At 35.2% G+C, this 24,503-nt stretch overlaps 1 protein-coding gene and 1 pseudogene across 2 annotated transcripts; one reads left to right on the top strand and one right to left on the bottom strand.

Annotated features, from left to right (window-relative positions):
- Positions 1–4,877: 4,877 nt before the first annotated feature.
- LOC148584190 (cytochrome P450 705A12-like) lies at positions 4,878–8,032 on the bottom strand (annotated as a pseudogene).
- A 6,471-nt stretch (positions 8,033–14,503) lies between these two features.
- On the top strand, positions 14,504–21,738 carry LOC148584189 (beta-amyrin synthase-like). Of its 2 annotated transcripts, none has more exons than XM_088518879.1 (17): positions 14,504–14,704; positions 15,251–15,436; positions 17,234–17,323; positions 17,491–17,688; positions 17,979–18,063; positions 18,557–18,723; positions 18,828–19,019; positions 19,090–19,203; positions 19,467–19,586; positions 19,712–19,834; positions 19,926–20,024; positions 20,228–20,284; positions 20,421–20,611; positions 20,727–20,904; positions 21,208–21,288; positions 21,390–21,473; positions 21,616–21,738. In XM_088518879.1, exons 1-17 carry the CDS (start codon positions 14,504–14,506, stop codon positions 21,736–21,738), a joined length of 2,289 nt encoding a protein of 762 aa, XP_088375005.1. The 2 variants fall into 2 exon arrangements, with proteins under 2 accessions (XP_088375005.1, XP_088375004.1); XM_088518878.1 differs by having other exon boundaries at positions 14,504–14,705; positions 15,231–15,436.
- The last annotated feature ends 2,765 nt before the right edge of the window (positions 21,739–24,503 follow it).

Here is a 24,503-nt window from a genome sequence, read left to right as displayed (position 1 = left end):
AATTTTTTTTACCTACTCTTTAGGGGCGATAAAGTCGCCCCTAATAGTTAAGCATTAGGGTCGACTTTCAAAGTCGACCCTAATGATGGGTCTTTAGCGTCCACTTTTAGTGGACGCTATTGGTCATCAATTTATTTTTTTATTTTTTTTTACCTACTCTTTAGGGGCGATAAAGTCGCCCCTAATAGTTAAGCATTAGGGTCGACTTTGAAAGTCGACCCTAATGATGGGTCTTTAGCGTCCACTTTTAGTGGACGCTATTGGTCATCAATTTATTTTTTTATTTATTTTTTAATTTTTTTTACCTACTCTTTAGGGGCGATAAAGTCGCCCCTAATAGTTAAGCATTAGGGTCGACTTTCAAAGTCGACCCTAATGATGGGTCTTTAGCGTCCACTTTTAGTGGACGCTATTGGTCATCAATTTATTTTTTTATTTTATTTTTTATTTTTTTTACCTACTCTTTAGGGGCGATAAAGTCGCCCCTAATAGTTAAGCATTAGGGTCGACTTTCAAAGTCGACCCTAATGATCGGTCTTTAGCGTCCACTTTTAGTGGACGCTATTGGTCATCAATTTATTTTTTTTTTTATTTTTTTATTTTTTTTACCTACTCTTTAGGGGCGATAAAGTCGCCCCTAATAGTTAAGCATTAGGGTCGACTTTCAAAGTCGACCCTAATGATGGGTCTTTAGCGTCCACTTTTAGTGGACGCTATTGGTCATCAATTTATTTTTTTATTTTTTTTTACCTACTCTTTAGGGGCGATAAAGTCGCCCCTAATAGTTAAGCATTAGGGTCGACTTTCAAAGTCGACCCTAATGATGGGTCTTTAGCGTCCACTTTTAGTGGACGCTATTGGTCATCAATTTATTTTTTTATTTTTTATTTTATTTTTTTTACCTACTCTTTAGGGGCGATAAAGTCGCCCCTAATAGTTAAGCATTAGAGTCGACTTTGAAAGTCGACCCTAATGATGGGTCTTTAGCGTCCACTTTTAGTGGACGCTATTGCTCATCAATTTTAATTTTTAATTTTTTTTTTTAATTTTTTCTACGTACCCTTTAGGGTCGACTTAAGTGGACGCTAAAGGTGTACTATCAGGGTCGACTAATTTGGACGCTAAAAGTTTTTTTTTGGCCCCTTAAATTTTTCGCGCCCCTTTAATAATTCCCGCGTGTATATTAGGGTCGACTTATTAGCGTCCACTGTAAAGTGGACGCTAATAGTAACCCTTTCAACCCATTATTAGCGTCCACTTTTATGTGGACGCTAATAAGTAACTATTAGGGGCGACTTTTAAAAGTCGCCCCTAATAGTTGAGTATTAGGGGCGACTATAAAGTCGCCCCTAATAAGTCGCCCCTGATGAGTCAGTTTCTTGTAGTGGTTGGTCGGCCAACATAAGCTTCGGGGTTTTTGTGACCACCCTCATGGCTCAGGGGTGGTCGCATCAAACCTCGATGTGCTATCGGGGTGGCCATTGTAATTAATTCCCTGACTTCAATAATAACTCAGTAAGAAAAATAATCCCATAATCCACAAGGTGCTATTACATACTTATGGTTGATAAGTATTTAACTCCTACTCATCATTTGATTACCATAGGTAAGTGTTTTAACCCCCATGCACTCATCACTAGTACTTGCTGAACCAAAAAGGTAAGTTTATCTCTCGCTTATCCATAGGTAAGAATTAGAAGTACATAAATCTTTATAAGTTTTCTCTTTCAGAAATTAGACATTCTTTAAAACAATTAATTTTTTTTTTTTAAAATCAAACATTCTATGAAATTCCTCTTTCTTTAAATAGTATAAATCTCAGTATAACATACCGAGTAAATATAAACATACTTTAAAACACAAGGCTAGCTCGTACGTAGTCAGTAAATATGCATACCAGATGATCATGGCATGTAAAACATTTCAATACAATTGGAAAGATTTACTTACAATAACAGTTTCAAAACTATATATTATTGCCATCTTTTGGTTTTGAGTAATGCTAGAAGTAGGATTTTTGTCCTCCTTTTATCTCCAGATTAGATCATGCATGTGACTTTTAAAATTATCATCAAAATTTAATAATGATTTTCTCAAATTCAATAGTGAATTTAAAAGTCACATCGACAAAAGTCATATTTCTAGTATTACTCTTTAGTTTTACATAGTTGTGCCTAATGTTTTAATTTAATTTGTACGATATTAGCTTCATAGATAATTTTTTAAAGGTGAATCCATTATAGATATCAGCAGATCATATATATATATATATATATATATATATATATATGAACCAATAAAATTCATGGTGCGCATGGCTGAAGTTGTTCCGCTTACATCCTTCAATTAAAAATACCAGGATAATCTTTGTGATTAATATATATTGTACACTGTACAGATTAGTTAGTCGAAGACTATCATTAATTTATCTTGAAAAATCCAGAGGATTAAGATTCATTATTTATAATTAAAGAGATATCGATGTAGCAAACATCCCATTATCTTGGCTTGCAAGGTGTACTAAAAAGAATAATAATGATTCATGATTCACGTTGAAAATATTTAATTAGAGGACCATATATATGCAACGGTTAAAATATTCCTAATGCCACCGCACTTTATGCTCTAATTAATTGTATATATATATTTTTTAAATGCCGAAAATAAGAAAACAACAAGGTCACCATATCTAAAAAAATAAAACTTATTTTTTAGAATGTTGATACATGGATCGCACACCAATAATTTTGGCAAGGAGACCTGCGGAAACAAGAAGCCAGCCTAGGTGACTCGTCGGAGGTATCAACGGGAGACTACAATGCCTACGTCAGTGAAATGCTTTGAAAGAGAAAATAAGAAGTAAGAGCATGAGATGGGGAGAAAATGTGCATACATATCATACTAGAGTTTGTCACCTGCACTTACAAGATTGTTGTCCTATGGCAAGTGGTTTTGATATGACATGGATAGGAGTTTAAGGGTTCAATATGAAACATAACACTCACAAGTACTGCATTCACAACAATTTTTCCATCAGTACTTGTGAATCTCTTTTATATTGACCTATCTCACAAAGGTTCAATATGATTGATTTGATAACGATACTTATCTTCCTTAATTATCCTATAAATGAGTCTTTTGTATTGTAACAATGTCAAGGAATAAGAGCAAAACTAATGTAGTCATTTGAGTTTTATCTTGTGGACGTAGGTCATAGACCGAAACACGTAAAAATTCTTGTGTTTATTTTCTTTTATTCTGTTTTTCATTTTATATTTCCATAGATATTCTCTTTCACGTTGTATTCTTTGTTTTAATATGTAATTTCTTCCTGCTACTAAAATTGGTGAATAATAATAATAATAAAAAAATACTTGATTCCATCTGGTCATGTTCTCATTAGAAATTGTTAAAAAAAAAATAAAAAATAAAAAATTCAGTTGGCATGGCTCTAAACTACTTAATTTGATTCTTGTGATATTTTTTTCAATTAATTATTAGCTCAAAAGTCCTTGCTCTATTAAATCCTAGTCTCTATCACGTGGATTAATGACATCCCATTATTCTGGGGAGTTCAAGAATGTGTCCAATAGAGTGTGGGATACGAAATCAAATTAATTAGCCGAAAAACATTCCATAAAAAGAAAACATTTGGGTTTTTTATAAATAGAGAAATGTTAAGTATTCTCTTAGTGTACTAATAGTCCTAGGTGGATATTATTTTATAAATACCAAATGAAAAAAATAAGAATAACTTCTTCTTTTTTGTATTTTTATAAAATAATATCCACATAGAACTAAGAAAACACCTAACATTTTTCTTATAAATATAAACAATCTCTTTCTTTGACTTTGAAAATGACCTCTCTTGGACCCCAATCAATTAAACACTCTGAGCTTGATCTTCGTTGTCTTAATTTGTAAGTATTCTTGGTTGAAGATTTTCTTATCAAGAAGACGCGCCGGCAGCAACTGCCAAATATTCAATGAGCTAGATTCACTCAACCCTGCAAAGAAAGTAAAGAAATGGGATGAATGGAACGTGGTCCAATTATTAATGAAGATGAAAAACTTAAAAGGAAGCTTTTGTCAAAAATTATTTTTTTGACTTAAAAACTCTATTTCTCAAATGCAATCTTAAATAGACTCTAAGAGTTCACTGATCAAGAAGCTCAATAAGAGGAAGAGGAGGAAGAATACCACCAAAGTCCCTAAGGTTAAGGCCCATGAAACAAAGATCCGTCTCTCTCTGTGGACTTCGACTCCGTCGCAATCATTTCCAAATGGGAACTAAGGGGATGCCAATTTCTTAAACCAAACTAATTTTGGATGGAACTCTTTCACTCCTTAATCTGCTTAACTTGAATTAATTTTACTCGATTTTTCCGATCAAAACATAAGATCTTCTCAGTTGTAGGGTTGATATTCATTTTGCTTAATTGGTAAGTTGAGTTATCTCATTCTAAAAGAATGAATGTGATCCTGCAAAATAAGCCTAATGTTTTCACCAGGCAAGAACACAACAACTTAATGCATTTGGACAAATGCCACAAACAATTATTATTATTATTATTTTTTATTGTTTCACTTTGACAAGCCAAACCAAAGTACAACTGTGAGAGGACCTAACCAGCCCCATCGGGCCCCCCCAAGCACTTGCTTCGATAGATAGGTCTCATCCAAAGCCTTTCACAATTGCAAGAATCTCTTGCAATTAATGCAGACATAATATTGTAGAGATCCCGATCCACAATACTACAACATCACGCAATATAAAATTAATGGTCTGCATCACCACCCGGTACAGGAGACACATGTAGATTTGGTGTTGAGTGAAGAATCAAATACAAAAGTTTTTTTAATGTGTATGCATACGATTACATTGAAGCAGCAAATGGGTTGAAGTGAACAACTGGACAAGCTGTGAGTGGGTGAAGCATGCTCAAGGTCATGCCTGGTGCCGATTGCATATCAATCTTGCCTCCATCTCCATCTCCATGAACCTTCCAATCGAAGCATTGAACCAAAGATGCAACCGCAATATTCATCAAGCTGAATGCCAGTGTTGTTCCTGGGCACCCTCTCCTCCCCGCCCCAAATGGAACATAATTGAACTTATGTCCACTTTGATCCTTGAAGGAAACCAAGAACCTCTCTGGAAGGAACTTATTAGGATCATCCCATGAACCTTTATCCCTCATGATCGCATAAAGATTGATTGCCACTTGAGTTTTTTCGGGTATATCAAACCCGTTGATTTTGCAGTTTTGGCAGCATTCTCTCTGAAAATTTTAAAACGACTCCAAACAACACCTATCCAACTGTCTAGGTGATTCACAAATATTAAGCGGAATAAGATCTGACCTAGCAGTTAAAAGATCAACCAAATACAAATATGAAATAAACATTCAAGAACACAGATATTTGGTTACGAAAAGGAAACCATTTAGAAAACTCTCTAAATGTAAAACATTTCCGGGATAGCCAAACCCAAGAAATCAGTCCACTATAAGAAGAATAAGGAATACAAGAAGGGTTACAAAACCTTTGCAATTGACACTTCCTTGCACACGACAAGCGACTCACTTGACTTCTACCGCAGTAGCCCTTTCCAAAACATCTGGCATAATTCTTCTATATGATTTCCTTTTACCGGAACTCCGATAGACTTATCAACCGTAGATTTATCAAAAGAATAACTAAAACTCTAAGAGATTCAATTTAACGTTCACCATATATGATCTCTCTTAGCACAGCCTCCAACGAACTCTCTGGGGGTGAAAATTCGTACCTCTCTCTTCTATAATGATGTATATATACCCCCGACAAAACTCTAGACCTAACCCACTTAAAATCATGTTTTTGGGCCTAAAACTTACGGGATGTCCGGACATGTTAATGAGCTGTCCGGACACGGCTTTGCGGAGCAAAATTTGAGTTTCTGGAAATGTGGTCTGGACTCGGGGAAGGCATGTCCGGACATGGGTGAAACAGCATTCTGAAAATGCTGTCCAGTCTTGATCAACAGCTCCGATCATTGGCGTTTGTGGTCCGATTGAGCTGAAATTTTGCAGGGACATTCATAACACATGAATCTACATTATGAACGGTGGAGATTCTGAGCATTCTATATCAGTGTTTGAGCCCGTAAACAGTAACCTCTGTATTTTGGAACTGAATTAAGCCAACACAAGAATTAACACTCTCATTACCACAGGGCCGGGTGGGTATAGTCTTAGTGTTTCCTTCACAACCGCTTGCAAGTAAGGGAGATTTGGGATATCTGATTCTTCAACAAGTCTAGTTTTAATTCCCACAACGGATTCTATTTCCTCTCTGACCTTCTTGAACACACAAGGGTGATTAATTAGCTCAGCTATTGCCCATTGCATTGCTTGTGCTGAGGTTTCAGTGCCCCCATTGAAAAGATCCTGGTATAAGATAAAAATTCAAAGCGTTGATGAGTATGATTTCTCCCATTACATTTGTAGGGGGCTAAGCTGCAGCATTTATGTGAGGGGAAATCAAGCGAATGACTATAAAAAGGAGAAATAAGCATTGATGAATGCTTTGGCTAAATAGTTAGTGGCGCAGAAAAAAGCTTTTGTTAGTCAAACAATATCAGTTGAGAATGTTGATGCTTTTTTTCTGCAGAAAGCAAAGGAAAAAAAAAGAAAAATATAGAGCCTTGTAATCTATATTGAAAGAGCTAAATAAAGAGAGAGAAAAGTAAATTAGCTAGGGAGGAGAAATTAATTACCATAATGAAGTCCTTGACATGGGATCTTGTAATCCTAACCTCAGCCTGCTCATCTTGAGAAACCTCCAAGAGTATATATCAATCCAATCCTTATCATCCCTGTGGCAGTTCCCTCTCTCTTCGTGCTCCTTCATGGCCCTCTCCAAAAGCTCATCATACCTTCTGGCCACATCCATAGCCTGTTTCCCGTACATCCAAAAACTCAGATTCTTCAAAGGCCCCAACACATCCCCAAAGCACATCTTTACTGCCACCTCAGAGGTCTCCTTCACCAAGTCTCTAACCCTCTCTGCCTCTCCTTCTTCCTCTGAATACCTACTGCTCATCACCATCCTGCATGTCACGTTGTTCGTAAGTCTCATCAGCTCAGCACCCACCTCAGCGACACCATTTTTCGTCTGAGCACTCTTCAATACTCTCCTCAATAACCTCTCGACTTCTTCACGTCGAACAGCCTCTGACCACTCAACCAGTTAAAATATAAATTAAATAATTAAATAATATATATATATATATATATATATATATATATTTTCTTTCGATTCGTTTAAATTTTTGATATAAGTGATGATTTAATTAAAATTGTATAAAATTATATTATCATCATTCACCTTTCATTTTAATTAAATTTTTATATACTGAACTTCAGCTATTAAAAATGAATTTGAGCTCACATACAAGAGAGTGAAAATGTTAAAATATAAATGAAATGATTAAATTTTTATGACTTTAGCTATTAAAAAGAGTTTTGAATTCACATGCAGGTGAGTGAGAACAATAAAATATAAATTAAATAGTTAAATTTATTATTTTCTATCGACTTCACTTTTGAACCTGACCTGTCGCTTGCCAAACAGTTGAGTCACGGACAGCTTCTTCATGAACCTCCAATAGTCCCCATACGGGGCATTGATGAACCCTGAAGTTCCAAACTGTAGCTTTTCAGAAAAGTCGAGTATAGGCCGATATGAAAAGGCGAGGTCATGGGTTTTGAAGATTTCTGCAGCTACAGAGGCCGAGGAAACGAGTAGACGTACACCGTGACGCGCCAAGGCGGAGATAGAGTAGAGGGCCATATTTGGCGGAGAGGCGGTGCAAGGAGCTGTGCAAGGATGGTGTGAGGAGGTGGAGGTGGCCGATGATTGGGAGGGCGGGTGGGCTGGGTAGCAAGTGAAGACCGTTGGATTTGTTGAAGATGGATCGGATTAGGAGGGTTGAGATGAGAGACACAAAGAAGAGGAAGGAATAGCATTGGATGTCGGTGACCATGATTAGGAGGCCGGGTTAGAAGATTGATTAGTTTGATTCACTTTGCTTTGTTTTGTTTTCTTTTATACTGGTTTTCCCAGGTAAGGTCTGTGATTGGAGTATTAAGATAAGATTATATTTCTGCTTCTATTTCATTTAGGAATATTTAGGTATGCAGGCAGCTCCTCTCATTCCCCCCACGTTTTCGCTGGATGATCCACGTTGACGTTGTTTAACATTTTGAGAGTTGAATATTCACGAAATCCATCACTCTGATTTAGAGCAAGATAGAATGTCGAACAACTGCACGAAAATGAAAGCTCTCTCTATTCTCTAACATGTCGTGAAACCAGTTGTTAGATAATAATAAAAGGAACAATTTTTTTTTTTTGCGTGCTGAACGTGACAGTTTTTTTATTTATTTATTTTTTATTTTTAAAATAGACCTACAATATATAAAATTTAAAAATATAAAAAAAAATTAAATTTAAAACTAAAAAATTGAAAATTAAAACTAAAACTAAAAAATTAAAAATAAAAGTGGAGGTCTGGCAAGGGGGTGGCCAAATCAGTCCATGCTGGTGGCCGGTGGCCCCTCCAAATCCCTCTCCGGCTAGGATGTCTACAAGATTGGTGGTATTGGAATCATCCGTGTTTTTTTTTTTTTTTTTTTTTTTTTTTTAATTGATTAAGGAAAAAGAGATTACAAGGAAAAAACTTTATCACTCTTGATTCAGATGGAAGAGATCGATCATGAGAGGTTACATTCAATCAACCGTCCATGTTGAATGTGTTCAGATTGGTGTCCTCAAGCTTGGTATGGACCCCATCCAAGTACCATTATATGCATGTTACAATTAACACCCTTTGTCAGCATTTCCTATCAAATTGGACAAAAATTATGTCAAATGATCCACACGTGACCTTTTTGGACATAAACTCTCAAAAATGCCATTTTTATGAAGTTTATTTGAAGTGCGGTAAAACTATGTACCCCCTCAAACTTTTGCCCTTTTGGTATGTAAACTTCCAAACTTACATCTCTTTGACACTTCTACTTTCAAATAAATAATTTTATTTGGAGAAACTTCACTTAATCTCCTTGAACTTTCATTACTTTTGCAATTTTCTTCCCAAAGCTTAAAAACTCTCAATTTAGTGTATCGAACTTTAAAAATTTGCAATCTCACCTCTCTTGTTAAGCTTTGGGATTAAATTAGATGGTTAAAAAGTAAAATCACATTATACCCTTGTAAACTTTATGAAAACATAAAATTATCCTTAAATTATAATTAATTTTTTTTATAAAAAGTGAAACAAAACAAAAACGAAACAAAATAATAATAATAATAATAATAATAATAATAATAATTGAGGAAAATACATGGTTATTTTGGAAAGTTCTCACCTCTCTATTAGGATTTAACAAAAATTTCTAACAGAGGAGTGAGATTGCAAATTTTGTAAATTTTGACACAACCAAATACTAATAATACTAATAATAAGGGAGAGAGAGAAAGAGAAAGAGAAATGAAAAATTAAACCAAACATGCTAATATGTTTATGGGATAATTGTTAAATTAGTCTTTAGGGTTTGAACTGCTCACAAATTGCTCCCTATGGTTGAATTTGGAAGTGGCTGAACCACTTCTAATCCCTTTGGGTAATTTGGCCACCCTAGGCCATCCAAAGTGGTAGAATCTGTTGTTTCCTATTTAGAAAATATTTGATTATACTGGATTCCAGTCTAATCAAATTTTTTAAAACCTATTAATATAATCACTAATAGGCACTATTCATTACTCCATAAGTGATGAAAATCATGAGAATTCATGTCTTTAAATCATCATAAACTAGTTAGAAAAAAGAAAAGAAAAGAAGCAATATGATCAATCCCATAGACGGCAAGTTACAAAAGTAAAAAGTTAGATTTTGATAGACAGCTAGCAACAATGCATAACCGAAATAAGAAACAAGGCATATATCATTAAAAGCGTAAGTCATCGCATTTATACAGAAAGTATATAAGAGAAACTACTTAAGTAGTAGGGGCAAAAAGAACAAGGAAATCATGAAAACTAATCATTAAAAGAGAAACACAATTAAGCAGTTGTCCAAAGATACTAAGTGTTGAAGAAAAAAGATTTCAACTCATCCAAAGACCTCTTGTAGTTCTCAAAACACCTACCATTCATTTCTCGCTAAAGATACCACAAAAGGCACAAAGACACTATCTTCAAAGCAACAGCACTCTGAGTCCTGCCAGCAAACCACCAACAAGCTAGCAAATCAACTACTCGTCTAGGCATAACCCAAGACAACTCAAATAGTACAAACAACCTCACAATGAAGAAGAAGGTGATCTGCAGATACCCTATTCTTTTTGCATATAACACACCAATCAATCACGATGATGTGTTGCTTCAAAGATTGTCTATGGTAAGAATTTTTCCTTAGGTCACTAGCCATATAAAAAAGGTCACCCTCAACAAAACTTTAGTCCTCCAAACACTCTTCCAAAGGAAACATAAACCATCAAGACAACCCATGATACTGTAGAAGGATTTAACACCAAATAACCTTCTTTTGGAAGGGAATCATCACAACTTGTCTTTCCCTTTCTGTTGCATCCTTACTAAGTACAACAACCTGTAACACAAAGCAAAGACATCCACTTCCTAATCCTAAGCCACTCTAACAAATAATAACATTGTATTATTATGATGGACTTGTTTTTTGCTTGGAATTTGTTAGTTAATTTGCGATGATTATAGTTTCTTTTATTTGAATTACTTGAAGTAAAAAAAAAAAAAAAAAAAAAAAAAATCATAAACATACTCAACATTTTTAATGGGTCATACCAATGATTTTTTCTATAATAATAATAATCATCTGTTAAATAATATTCCTAATTCTGAATATATGTGAATATCTTATTAAAGTAGCTTTTTTATTTGTGCCGGGCCATTATATTATAAATGAAATATTTTCAAAAGGATTTTCATAATCTTTTGGATTGCTAAGGGCTCCACCTTATGATGGACAACTATATATATATATATATATATATATAGATATATGGAAGGGATTTGAACTAGCGACTTCCACTTCATTAAGCGTGGTTGAAAATGATTGAGCTACTTTTTTGGGGACATTGACAACTATATATATATAATTTGTAGCCTAAATTAACAAAACGAATGGGGATTCATCTTCTTTAATAATTGGACCACGTTCCAGTCATCCCATTTCTAGCTTTACTTTCTTAATTTGGAGGGTTTAGTGAATCTCATTGAATATTTGGCAGTTGCTGCCGGCGCGTCTTCTTGATAAGAAAATCTTCAACCAAGAATCTTATAAATTAGGATTGTTTATATTTATAATGAATGACCCAATTGTTTTCTTTTTATGGAATGTTTTTCGACTAATTAATTTGATTTCGTATCCCACACTCTATTGGACACATTCTTGAACTCCCGAGAATAATGGGATGTCATTAATCCAAGTGATAGAGATTAGAGACTAGGATTTAATAGAGCAAGAGCTAATAATTAATTGAAAAAAACATCACAAGAATCAAATTAAGTAGTTTAGAGCTATGCCAACTGGAATTTTTTTTTTTTTTAAAAAAAAAAACAATTTTTAATGAGAACATGACCAGATCGAATCAAGTATTTTTTTTTTTTTTTTATTCTCCAATTTTAGTAGCAGGAAGAAATTTCATATTAAAACAAAGGATACAACATGAAAGAGAATATAAAGCTATGGAAATATAAAATAAAAAACATAATAAAAGAAAACAAACACAAGAATCTTTACGTGTTTCAGTCTATGACTTACATCCACAAGATAAAATTCAAATGACTACATTAATTTTGCTCTTATTCCTTGACATTGTCACAATACAAAAGACTCATTTATAAGATAATTAAGGAAGATAAGTATCGTTATCAAATCAATCATATTGAACCCTTGTGAGATAGGTCAATGTAAAAGAGATTCACAAGTAATGGAAAAATTGTTGTAAATGCCGCAGTGCTTGTGAGTGTTATGTTTCATATTGAACTCTTAAACTCCTATCCATGTCATATCAAAACCACTTGCCATAGGACAACAATCTTGTAAATGCAGGTGACAAACTCTAGTATGATATGTATGCACATTTTCTCCCCATCTCATTCTCTTACTTCTTATTTTCTCTTCCAAAGCATTTCGCTGACTTGGGCATTGTAGTCTCCCGTTGATACCTCCGACAAGTCACCTGGGCCGGTTTCTTGTTTTTGCAAGTCTCCTTGCCAAAATTATTGGTGTGCGTGGATGTATCAACATTCTAAAAACAAGTTTATTTTTTTAGATTTTTTTTTTTTAAATTTTTTAAATTTTATTTTTTCTATTCAAAGCGGGAGAGGGGGAAGTTTTATTTTTTTAGATGTGGTAACCTTGCTGTTTTCTTTTTTTCGGCATTTAATATATATATATATATATATATATATATATATGTATATATATATATATAGATACACATACAATTAATTAGAGCATAAAGTGCGGTGGCATTAGGAATGTTTTAACCGTTGCACATATATGGTCCTCTAATTAAATATTTTCAACGTGAATTACATGAATCATTATTATTCTTTTTAGTACACCTTGCAAGCCAAGATAATGGGATGTTTGCTACATCGATATCTCTTTAATTATAAATAATGAATCTTAATCCTCTGGATTTTTCAAGATAAATTAATGATAGTCTTCGACTAATTAATCTGTACCATATATATTAATCACAAAGATTATCCTGGTATTTTTAATTGAAGGATGTAAGCGGAACAACTTCAGCCATGCGCCCCATGAATTTTTTTCGTTCATATATATATATATATATATATATATATGATCTGCTGATATCTACAATGGATTCACCTTTAAAAATTTATCTATGAAGCTAATATCATACAAATTGAATTAAAACATTAGGCACAAATATGTAAAGCTAAAGAGTAATGCTAGAAATATGACTTTCATTGATGTGACTTTTAAAGCTACTATTGAATTTGGGAAGATCACTATTAAATTTTGATGGTAATTTTAAACGCCACATGCATGACCTAATCTGGAGATAAAAGGACAAAAATCCTACTTCTTGAGTAAAACCAAAAGATGGCAATAATATATAGTTTTGAAACTGTTCTTATAAGTAAATCTTTCCAATTGTATTGAAATGTTTTACATGCCATGAACATCTGGTATGCATATTTATTGACTACGTACGAGCTAGCCTTGTGTTTTAACGAATGTCTAATTTCTGAAAATGAAAAATTATAAAGATTTCTGAAAAAGATTTATGTACGTCTAATTCTTACCTATGGATAAGCGAGAGATAAACTCTTATCTTTTTGGTTCAGCAAGTACTAGTGATGAGTGGGGGTTAAAACACTTATCCATGTTAATCAAATGATGAGTAGGAGTTAAATACTTATCAATCATAAGTCTGTAATAGCCCCATGAGGATTATGGGATTATTTTTCTTATCGAGTTTTTATTGAAGTCGGGACATTACAATGGCGACCCCGATAGCGCATCGGGGTTTGATGCAACTACGTAACCCTTGAGCCGTGAGGGTGGTCATTACAACCCCCAAAGCTTATGTTGTCTGACCACCCCCTTGGGGGTGGTTGTCTACCCCATGGGGAGACAATTAATTAATTAGTACATTTTTTTTTGGTGTCTATAAAAAAAAAAACGTGTTAGCCTATTCTTGGGAGACTAATAATTCCTTAATTCTTTTTAGATGAATAATTATTCATCATTTTAGTTGAATAGCTATTCTATAGTCCCAATAATATGATAGTGCAACCAAATAATAGAATATAGAATAACTATTCCATTGTATTGATGCACGTATTCCAAACATGTCCTTAATGCCTGTTTGGTTTAATAGTTTCAAAATTGTTAATGCCATCTTTTGGTTTAACATATGTGTGTTTAATGTTTTAATTTTGTATGACACTGGTTTCAAAGATAAGAGAGACAGAGATAAATATAGAGTAAAATTGTTATTCACACTCATTTTACACTGGTTGACTTAGAGTATTTTATGTATCTTTTTATATCAGTCAGTTAAAGAAAACAAAAAGAAAGTGACTTAAAACACATTAGCTTATGTGAAATGAGAGTAATAAATTGAAGTAAAGAGTAGTAGCATTACTCATAAATATAATAACAAAATGTCATACTCATATCGGGTGTAGCTTTATCTATATAAAGGTTGGTATGAGCCTACTCATATCACAAAACTACTCCTAAGTTTAAGGCCTGCCTCTGCCCAACAATGACCTTCTCCTTTTGTTCCTCTTGCTAGCCAACTCTACATCGTAGGAAACCTCGATCTGAACATAAGCCACCTTGTTTGGAGAGCCATATCTCACAAAGTTTTTTGCGACTTCTTCATTGAACACTCACCACCTTGTTTCAAGAAACTGATAAGCTGGAAGAATGTGGAGGCTTAAGATAGGAGAGGGTGGCAATGACCCTTACATCTTTAGCACAAACAACTTTGTTGGGAGGCAGATATGGGAGTTTGACCCTCAGGCTGGTACCCCAGAAGAGAGGGCTGAGGTTGAAGAGGCTCGCCAAAATTTCTACAACAACCGGTTTCACGTGAAACCTAACAGTGATCTCCTATGGCGAATACAGGTATACCCATCTTCTCTCTAGCTATGATCTATACCAATATCATTTGATCCTCTACACTCAAAAACAGCAAGCTACTTTCCTGTTCTTGCCATGGTCACAATCTTTCCCACGGCATCAAAATCTATGCCATGGTGTAAAATTTTCGTAAATTTTATGGGCCATGGAACAGCTATAGGATGCTTCGAGCTGTCACACTTTATGGATTGAGATCCCTTAGAATTTTCTTTAAATTTGAGATTCTCAAATTCATAAATTTCAGCCATTCATCTTATCTAGACTCTAATTCACAACTAGCTAGACTCTAATTCCTTATATATAGTAACCAAACTAGACTCTAATGAATACCCGGTGCCAAATCAAAAAACAAGATAAATCCTAACCGACAATGAATTGGTAATAGTAGGTGATAATATTGCTCTCCCACCTCAGGATACGTACAGAGTAATCTAGCAGCTTTAAAATTCGCATACATCATGAGATATCTAATGATTCAGAAATTGCTTACTCTAATATATATTCTCCTTTTTTTTGTCAAAATGATTGCAGTTTCTTAGGGAAAAGAACTTCAAACAAACAATTCCCGCTGTAAAGGTTGAGGATGGAGAGGAAATTACATATGAAAAGGCTACAGCTGCATTGAGAAGGGCGGCCTATTTCTTTGAGGCCTTGCAGGCTAGTGATGGCCATTGGCCTGCTGAAAATACCGGCCCATTGTTTTTCCTTCCCCCCTTGGTGAGATTCATAATTATTATCATATATATCATTTTTTATTTATTTATTAGTTTCATAATTTATTAGAATATTAATTAAATGATAAAACTTTTAGAATAAGTGGTGATATAACATTAATGTGATCATCACATAATCAAACATGGATCCGACTTATGTATTGTAGTGATGTGCTATAAAACCAACCGAGGGTCTAGAGTTAACAAAAATTCTTGGGAAAAGTCTGTGTACCCCCTCAAACTACTATCAAATTGACAAAAAATGCTACTAGAAATTGTCAATCACCCCCAATGACGAAAATACTCTTAATAAAATAAATTTTTTTTTTAAAAAAAAAATTAATTAAAAAAAAAAAAACCAAGGTGTGGAAATGTAAAATTTTCATTTTTTCTTAAATTTCTTTTGTTTTGTTTTGTTTTGTTTTTTATTTTTTGTTTTTTATTTTGTTTTTTTGCTTTTTAATTTATTGGAATATTTTTGTTTTATTGAGAAAATTTAGGCTCATTTTTGTCTTTTTGCTGACCTTGGGGATATTGTCACTTTTTTGGTAGTTTAGAGAGAGACATTATTAATTAGGTGGTAGTTTAAGGGGTGGAATGTGGACTTTTCCCATAACTCCTTTCTGGTTAGACGTGGTCGTTTTTATTACAAGCAAAAAGTCTTAACCATAAGCATCAACTTCACGTTGTTTAAGGAGGTAGCTTTTCAACCTAAAACCTTCCTTCTGTTGGAGAGGCAGGAGATTCAGTGTCTCCGGTGAATAGAAAACCATTGTTTCTTCCACATTGAAACTGTGTTTCAATTATTTTTATTTTTATTTTCTGGAAAACTGTTTCTAAAGATGGTTTCTAAACAATTTGTTGTTGCTGTTATGGTTTTTGTGCGAGCAAGTCAGAGGCGAAGTTTTTTGCTCTCTTGTTTGCTTTACTTTTAACAATGAATGGCTTGGTGCTCATCAATAAAAGGGAGAAGGTTTTAGCTTGATAAGAGATGTTATCTACCTCCTTAAACGGTGTCAAGTCACAGCTTATAGTTCAGGAGAATAACTTCGCACAAACTCACCTCTTTATGCCCACCAATAAGGAGTTGACACTTCAGCATAGAGTATATTAGAAATATAAACTCAAAACACTTGATTATATCAGGTTTCTTAATTTCTTTGAAAAAAAGATTTGTAGAGGGAGGGAGGTGAGGGCGGTTCGCCGGCCACCCCATAGCTTGGGGTTGGCTTGCGTGGCCACCCCAGCCAGATCTGGGGGTGGCCGGCCACCAGGCCATGGGGTGGCCGCGTAGGCCACCCCTAGACCATGCATGGGGTGGCTCGCCGGCCACCCGGGTGGCTAGCGCGAGCCACCCCCATGAGTTGCTGCCGCCCCCACCTCCCTTTGGGGTGGTTGCCAGCTACCCTAAGTGGGGGAGAGGGTACGGTGGCCATCCAGCCACCCCTTCAATTTTTTTTTTTTTTTTCCTTCTAATATTTGGTATAATTTGGTGTGGTTGTGTTTTTTTTCTTATGCCTTAGTTTACTATGATATGCTTAGGTGTTACTTCCTGACTGGTGGGCGCAAAGGGGTGAGTTTGTGCCACACCCGTATAGAAGTTGCTCTCATAGTTCAGACCTTTAATGTGTAGTTAAAATGAGGACGTTTAACCAAAGTTAAATTTGAACCGTCGGTTGGCTTTTGACCAGACTATGAAATGTACCATAGGATCCATGACGACATACCTGCCTTTGACGAGTTTTAGTTTTCATCTTGATGTAACTGCTAATTGTATTCTTTTTAACCCCAAAAAATGCAGGTAATTTGTTTGTACATTACTGGACATCTTAATATAGTGTTCCCTGCCGAGTATCAAAAGGAAATCCTTCGATACATACACTATCATCAGGTGCATATTCTTAGAAGCATTACATGTTAATCCTTGAATTACTTGCTTCCTTTTTCTTTTTTCTTTTTTTTTTTGTTTTTGTTTTGGTTTTTTTTTTTTTTTTTTTTTTTTTTGTATTGTATTGTTAAACTGTCAAGTATGATGTAAATTTTGTAAATTGTATGTAGAATGAAGACGGTGGCTGGGGGTTACACATAGAGGGTCATAGCACCATGTTTTGCACAGCTCTCAGCTACATTTGTATGCGTATATTGGGGGAAGGACCTGACGGTGGCCAAGACAATGCTTGTGCGAGAGCGCGAAAGTGGATTCTTGATCATGGTGGTGTAACACACATATGTTCTTGGGGAAAGGCTTGGCTTTCGGTATGACCAAGCTGGGTCAGAGAAATTTCTCCAACCCAACGTAATAAATTGCCATGTATCTCGTGAGGCATATATTTTTTTAATATGACTAGCATAATTCCTCCACCATTAATTTCTTCTCGATCTTCTGACATTCTTTTTCGATCACACAAAGGAGTTCAAGAGTTTCTCTCTCCTGAGTTGTTCATCTCTTTTTTTCCCTCACCCTATATATATATATATATATATATATATATATATATATATATTGCTGATAATTAACTCTAGTATTCATCTTCCTTTCGTTGTAGATACTTGGTGTGTTCGAGTGGATTGGAACCAACCCAATGCCTCCGGAATTTTGGATCCTTCCGTCATTTCTCCCCATGCATCCAGGTTTGTACATATATTTATGCTTACTACTTCATTATAGTTCCTGCAAAATGCCAGTGTACTTTAGATACTTATTGCATAATGGGATGTTTTTAAAATCAGTTATTGTGATTAATTTAAACATGGTTAGCATGAACTCCAAAGAATTGGCTCAAGTGGTAAGGGCCTTGGTCTTGGTGGCAGGCATCCCCATTAGGTTTAAGGTTCGAATCCCTTTAAGTGTAAACAATTTCTTATGGTCATGTATGCCAGTAAAGTTAGAATCTTACCTAATTCGTGTGGAAGGGATGCTTTGCACGAGTTTGGGGTTTCCCGGACAATGGTCCATACAAGAAGTGGTCCTTCCTTGGAGGGTTCCTCATCATTAAAAAAAAAAAAAAATGGTTAGCGCTATTGTATGAAGACTCTGTTTCTATAGAGGTTTTACTTTCTTCGCTTTGATAGGTAAACTTGTTTATTACTTATTGCTTATCAATTGCCTTCCCCTAAAATGCAGCCAAAATGTGGTGTTATTGCCGTATGGTGTACATGCCCATGTCATACCTTTATGGGAAACAGTTTGTAGGCCCAATCACACCTCTCATTCTTCAATTGAGGGAGGAACTCTACATTCAACCGTACAACGAAGTTAATTGGAAGAATGCGCGTCATCTCTGCGCAAAGGCGAGTTTACCTTAATCTTCTCCTCATGGCTCATACTTGCTCATTGCTACATATGCTTTTCATTATTCTTCCAATGTATTGATTATACAATACTATTGCTACAGGAGGATCTCTACTATCCCCATCCTTTTATACAAGATCTGCTCTGGGATAGTCTATACATATTCACAGAGCCTCTTCTCACTCGCTGGCCCTTTAACAAGCTGGTCAGAGAAAAGGCTCTTCAAGTAACAATGAAGCACATTCATTATGAAGATGAGAATAGTCGATACATCACCATTGGATGCGTGGAAAAGGTAATGTTATCAAACAGAGCATCTATTTGGGCTATATAACAGTACTCCTAAAGCCTTTTGCATTGAACAGGTCCTATGTATGCTTGCTTGTTGGGTTGAAGATCCAAATGGGGATTATTTTAAGAAGCATATTGCTAGGATCCCAGATTACATATGGGTTGCTGAAGATGGAATCAAGTTGCAGGCCAGTACACATATTCTACAAAAATAATTGCAGAACCTTTTGTGTGTGATTTGTTGAACATTTGAACTGCGCTTAATATTGAACTACGAATGAAGAGATTTCCTTAAATAAATTTCTTTCTAGGGTGGGTTTTGCAAATATAACTAATCAAACTTGAGTATAAACCCTAAGCTCTTGTTTTCTAGCTTCAAGTCTATAAGCCCCGAGTCTTTGCAAGAACAAGGAGGGGATCATTGACTTTGATATATGTCATTTGTATGTAGACGTTTGGAAGTCAAGTGTGGGATACCAGTTTCGCTATTCAAGCTTTACTTGCTAGTGATTTTACTGATGAAATTGGACCTACGCTTGCAAGAGGACACAACTTCATAAAGAAATCTCAGGTTTGATTTTTGAAAGCATCTCTTCACCACAATCATCAAATCTACCTATTTGCTTAGAAAATAAAAACTATCTAGCTAGTATTCATTCATGTTAATTATTCCATTTCCCCTAAAAAACTGTAAAGGTCAAGGACAACCCTTCTGGAGACTTTAAAAGCATGTATCGTCACATTTCTAAAGGATCGTGGACTTTTTCTGATCAAGATCATGGATGGCAAGTTTCTGATTGCACTGCAGAAGCTTTAATGGTATTAACTTTTTTTAAATGCATCAATGGGGTAAAGTGTTGCACCTTCTCCATAATTAATGTGTTCCTCATCAAATTCTCCTCTATTTCAGTGTTGCATACTTTTCTCCACAAAGTCACCAGAAATTGTTGGAGAGAAAATGGAACCCAGGCAATTTTATGATTCTATAAATGTCATACTTTCTCTACAGGTGAAGATTAACTTTCACTAGCATTAATGAATTTTTAAGTACAAATATTTGGCAACTATCGGTATGAATTGGAAAACCAGGCTACATTTGGTTTTATAAGGTTCTGAAACTTTCTTAAAGTTTCTTTTATCTAGTGCTGTAATTATTTCATAAATATTTCACTACGTTCATATCAATAAGCTTTATTGTATGGTTTAATACAGAGTAAAAATGGTGGTTTATCTACCTGGGAACCAGCAGGAGCCCAAAAATGGTTGGAAGTAAGTACCTTAACATATTGAAGCGGCCTTGAAATATGTTTATTGGAATGCGTCAAAATTACATAGTGCATCTAAATTCATACCTTTTTTTTTTAATCATATATTAATGGAAAAATTCTCTTATTTTTTATATCAGTTCCTTAATCCCACAGAATTCGTCGCGAACATTGTCGTTGAGCATGAGTACGTTGAGTGCACTGGATCAGCAATCCAAGCTTTAGTTTTGTTTAAGAAGTTATACCCCGAGCACCGGAAGAAAGAGATCGAAAATTTCATAAAAAATGCTACTCAGTTCCTTCAAGACATACAAATGACTGATGGTTCATGGTATGTTCTTCCACTGGTTTGTTAGATGTTTTTTTTTGTTGTTGACATTTTTATGTTTTTATATAGATGTACGATGCACCAGAGAAATCTATTACATGACTAAGCATTTCCACAGGTATGGAAATTGGGGGGTTTGCTTCACATATGGTACATGGTTTGCACTTAGAGGATTGGCTGCAGCTGGCAAGACATATAACAATTGTCTAGCTATTCGCAAAGCTGTTGAATTTCTACTCAGAGCACAAAGAGATAATGGTGGTTGGGGAGAGAGCTATCTCTCATGCCCAAACAAGGTGATGTTTTAACACACATAATGCTAAAAGCCTCTTAATCTTAATTTTTTTTTTTTTTTCATCTTTATTTCCAAACATCATTAATTTTTTCATTATCTTTACTCTCTACATCATTGATAACAATTTAAGAACCTTTAATAGCATCCACCATGTCGTTCCACGAATTCTTATTTGGGGAAGAATTTCAGTCGATCAATGAAGTTTTTGGATCATTTTGTTAAAGAAAAGACATTCTTGTTTTGTCTTTCTAAGATTTTGTAGATGCTAGATAAAATTACAAACTCTTTGTGCTTGATTATGTAGGAATATGTATCGCTTGAAGGAAACCGATCAAATTTGGTACAGACTGCATGGGCGATGATGGGTCTCATTCTTGCTGGACAAGTGAGTTAATGGTTTACAAATCTAGTACTGTTGTTTCTCTTATATCATACGGTCATATGTTTTTCTGGCATATTTTGATGTTAAAATGGTATCTGTAATAGGCTGAAAGAGACCCGACACCTCTTCACCATGCAGCAAAGCTGATAATTAATTCTCAACTGGAAGATGGTGATTTTCCTCAAGAGGTACCTCTCTTTAACAATATTGCTTCAAATTAATTTAGAGAGAATAGGGAGGAAATTAGCAAAATAACAACACTTGAAGTATATTATGCTTGAATTTTACCTCCAAAGCGTTCTAACCATTCATCAATACTCTTTCATACAGGAAATCACTGGAGTCATCTTGGAGAACTGTATGTTACATTATGCAGCATACAGAAATATTTTCCCATTGTGGGCTCTTGCAGAATACCGCAAGCGTGTCTCATTGCCATCCAGAAAAATTTAAATCAAAGCAAGGAACTATATATATATTTCAGCCACCGTACGTACATAAGAGAGTAATGCTATACACTATGAGATTTGGGGGATAAAAGGATGGTGTATAGGAATTACTCAAACATTGTTATTTATCTTACTTTTTCTTTAATTAACAATTCACAATTGTATTGGTGTTGTAAGAAATTTCCTAAATATATTGAAGTGTGGCCCGTATGCCACATATATTTATTGTAATTTAAATCAAACACAATTACAGGTGTTTGGTAATTTATTTGAAATAAGTTAAACATTATTTGTGGAATCAAAATTAGAATTGATTTATTCTGATTTATTATTCTTTTGATGGGAGGAATAAATAAGATAAAGCTTTAATTTAGATTATATGCAGCATGTTGACCTATCTCTCTTTAGCTCTTTTATCTTGTTACCAAAGTAAATAATATGAATTACTTTTTCTTTTTTGAAATGAAAGGTTTCCAGGTCATGTGTCCATTCAACGTACGTTTTCATTGTGCTTCCAGCCGCCAGGCTTCCAGCTATTGATTAATTCTTGTCCTAAGCAACCTCTTCAGCCATGCACATCACTTTAGCCATGCATGTGTCTTGGTGGAGTCCTCTTGCATGCAACTTCTAATACCGTAACATAAATGTGTTGGCAAACAATTCGGTTCATTATTGATTTTGAGATAATTTGTAGCCAAGAAATGCTATTTAATAAACTCTAATTATACGACTCTCAAGAATAATGTTGTAGTAAAAATTAACATTTGGATTAGTAAGAATTTTGCAAATACTCATTCAATAGCTAGTTTTTACTACAACATTATCAAGTTAGATAATTGTCATTATATCAAAGTCTACTAAATAGTATTATTTTTTTTAAAAAAAAAAAAAATCTATAGCTAATTTTCATTAGTACACATCCTCGTCGTACATTAGTTTATTAAATAGGTTATTTGTAGACTAATTCTTTTTAAAAAAAGGGGGGAATTCATCTAGTGGTGCAAAACCAATCATTCCTCAGGAATTAGGAAACACTCGCATTAATTGGACCCCGTGTCCAGGCATTTATCTGGAGGGTGAGGATGTGCAAAATGATGATGCAGCCTTATTTTATTGAATCTCAAGGAACATTTGGCAGTTGCTGCTAGCGTGTAGTGTATATGAGTATATCCCACTTTTCAGCTGCTTCTACTTCTTCTTCTTCTTATGACTTTAAGGTTCATTTGTTTACCGATAAAATAATTTTCAGAAAATGTTTTACGTATTTTTAGGTTTTTGACGCGATATAAAATAATAATCAACGAAAAATACTCCTTCTTCTAACTTTAAGATTTGTTTGTTTCCCTGTAAAATGATTTATGGAAAATATTTTACGTATTTTTAAGTGTTTAGTGAGACATAAAATAATAGTCAACGGAAAATATTTTCTCTTTGACCGAAAATTCTTCTTTAATTTTGGGAAATAGTTTACGGTTTTCAAAACCGTAAACTATTTTTTGACTTTGAGCATCTCATTCTAGAATTGATGGACCATGCCAAGACCCACCTAGGACCCGCTCAGAACCTGCTCGGGACTTGCCTGAGACCTCGCTGGGACCTGACCGGGACCCGCTTGAGACTTGACCAGGACCGGCTTGAGACCAGATTGGGACCCGTCTGAGACCTTTTTGGGAGCTGATCGAAACCTGCCCGGGACCTTGCCGGGAACTAACCTACCTATCGGGACTTGACCGGGACCCGCTCGAGACCTGATCGAGACCTAACCAGGACCCACTCAGGACCTGCCCAAGACCCGCCGGAACCCACCTAGGACCTAATCGGGACCCCATTGAGACGTGACCGGGACTCGCCCTGGATGTGACCAGGACTTGCCTGAGACCCACCTGGGACTCGCCTGAGACTTGATCAGTACCTGATCAGGACCCGCCCATGACCTGCACGGTCAAGTCCTAGTCAGGTTTCGGGCTGGTTCGGGCAAGTCTTGGGCAAGTCTAGGGCGGGTCCCTAGCAAGCCTGGTCGAGTCTTGGTCAGGTCCCGACGGGGTCCTGGGCGAGTCCCGATCAAGTCCCAGGCAACTCCCGGCGAGGTCTCAGGCAGGTCTCGGTCGAGTCCCAGGCGACTACTTTTATATTTTATTTTTTAAATTATTGTATATTAGTATTTTTATATTGGGAATATAAAAAGTATTTGTGATTTTCCGTGCGCGTGCCAAACACTAGAAAATTTTTTTATCGTAAAATATTTTTCTGTAAAATAACTTTCCTGAAAATATTTTACGCCGAAACAAACAAAGCATAAATTTTTCGTAAACCTTATACTTTTGATTTTGTCCATGATTTGCTACACGAGTCTTCCTTTTGTCTTTGTCTTAATTTGCCACTTTCTTTTTCCTCTCTCCATGGGATAATCAGGTCAAATCTTCGACCAAGAGTACCTATAAAGACATTGAAAGTTAAGCTCCAAGTATCTAGTTGGGTCCAGCGAGATCTTCATGATGCTTAAACTAGAATTTGTCTCAGGGAAGGAAAGAAACTAGAAGATGAAAGAGATTAATGTTTGGCTAGAATTCAACATACATCTGATTTCCTTCCTTTATGGTTAGAGGAGAAGTTCATGGACTATAGATTTGATTTTGTAACCCTAAGCCGGATCCCACTCCGATGGACACACATTCTTAAAAATGTTAGTAATCACGAAGAATGAAGAAAAACTAGTAATTTGGCAGTACATTCTTTAAAATTTTAATTAAATAATCTAGACTTTGTCAA

Source organism: Corylus avellana, chromosome 8, assembly GCF_965113065.1.
Source record: "Corylus avellana chromosome 8, dhCorAvel1.hap1.2, whole genome shotgun sequence".
In the NCBI taxonomy this organism is placed as follows: domain Eukaryota; kingdom Viridiplantae; phylum Streptophyta; class Magnoliopsida; order Fagales; family Betulaceae; genus Corylus; species Corylus avellana.
This window is presented reverse-complemented; position numbering and strand designations above follow the sequence as displayed.

Coding starts and splice junctions, on each gene's coding strand:
- LOC148584189 (XM_088518879.1), top strand. CDS start 14,504: ATGTGGAGGCTTAAGATAGGAGAGGGTGGCAATGACCCTTACATCTTT. Junction 14,705..15,250: donor ATCTCCTATGGCGAATACAG/GTATACCCATCT, acceptor AAATGATTGCAG/TTTCTTAGGGAAAAGAACTT. Junction 21,289..21,389: donor GTCTCATTCTTGCTGGACAA/GTGAGTTAATGG, acceptor TATCTGTAATAG/GCTGAAAGAGACCCGACACC.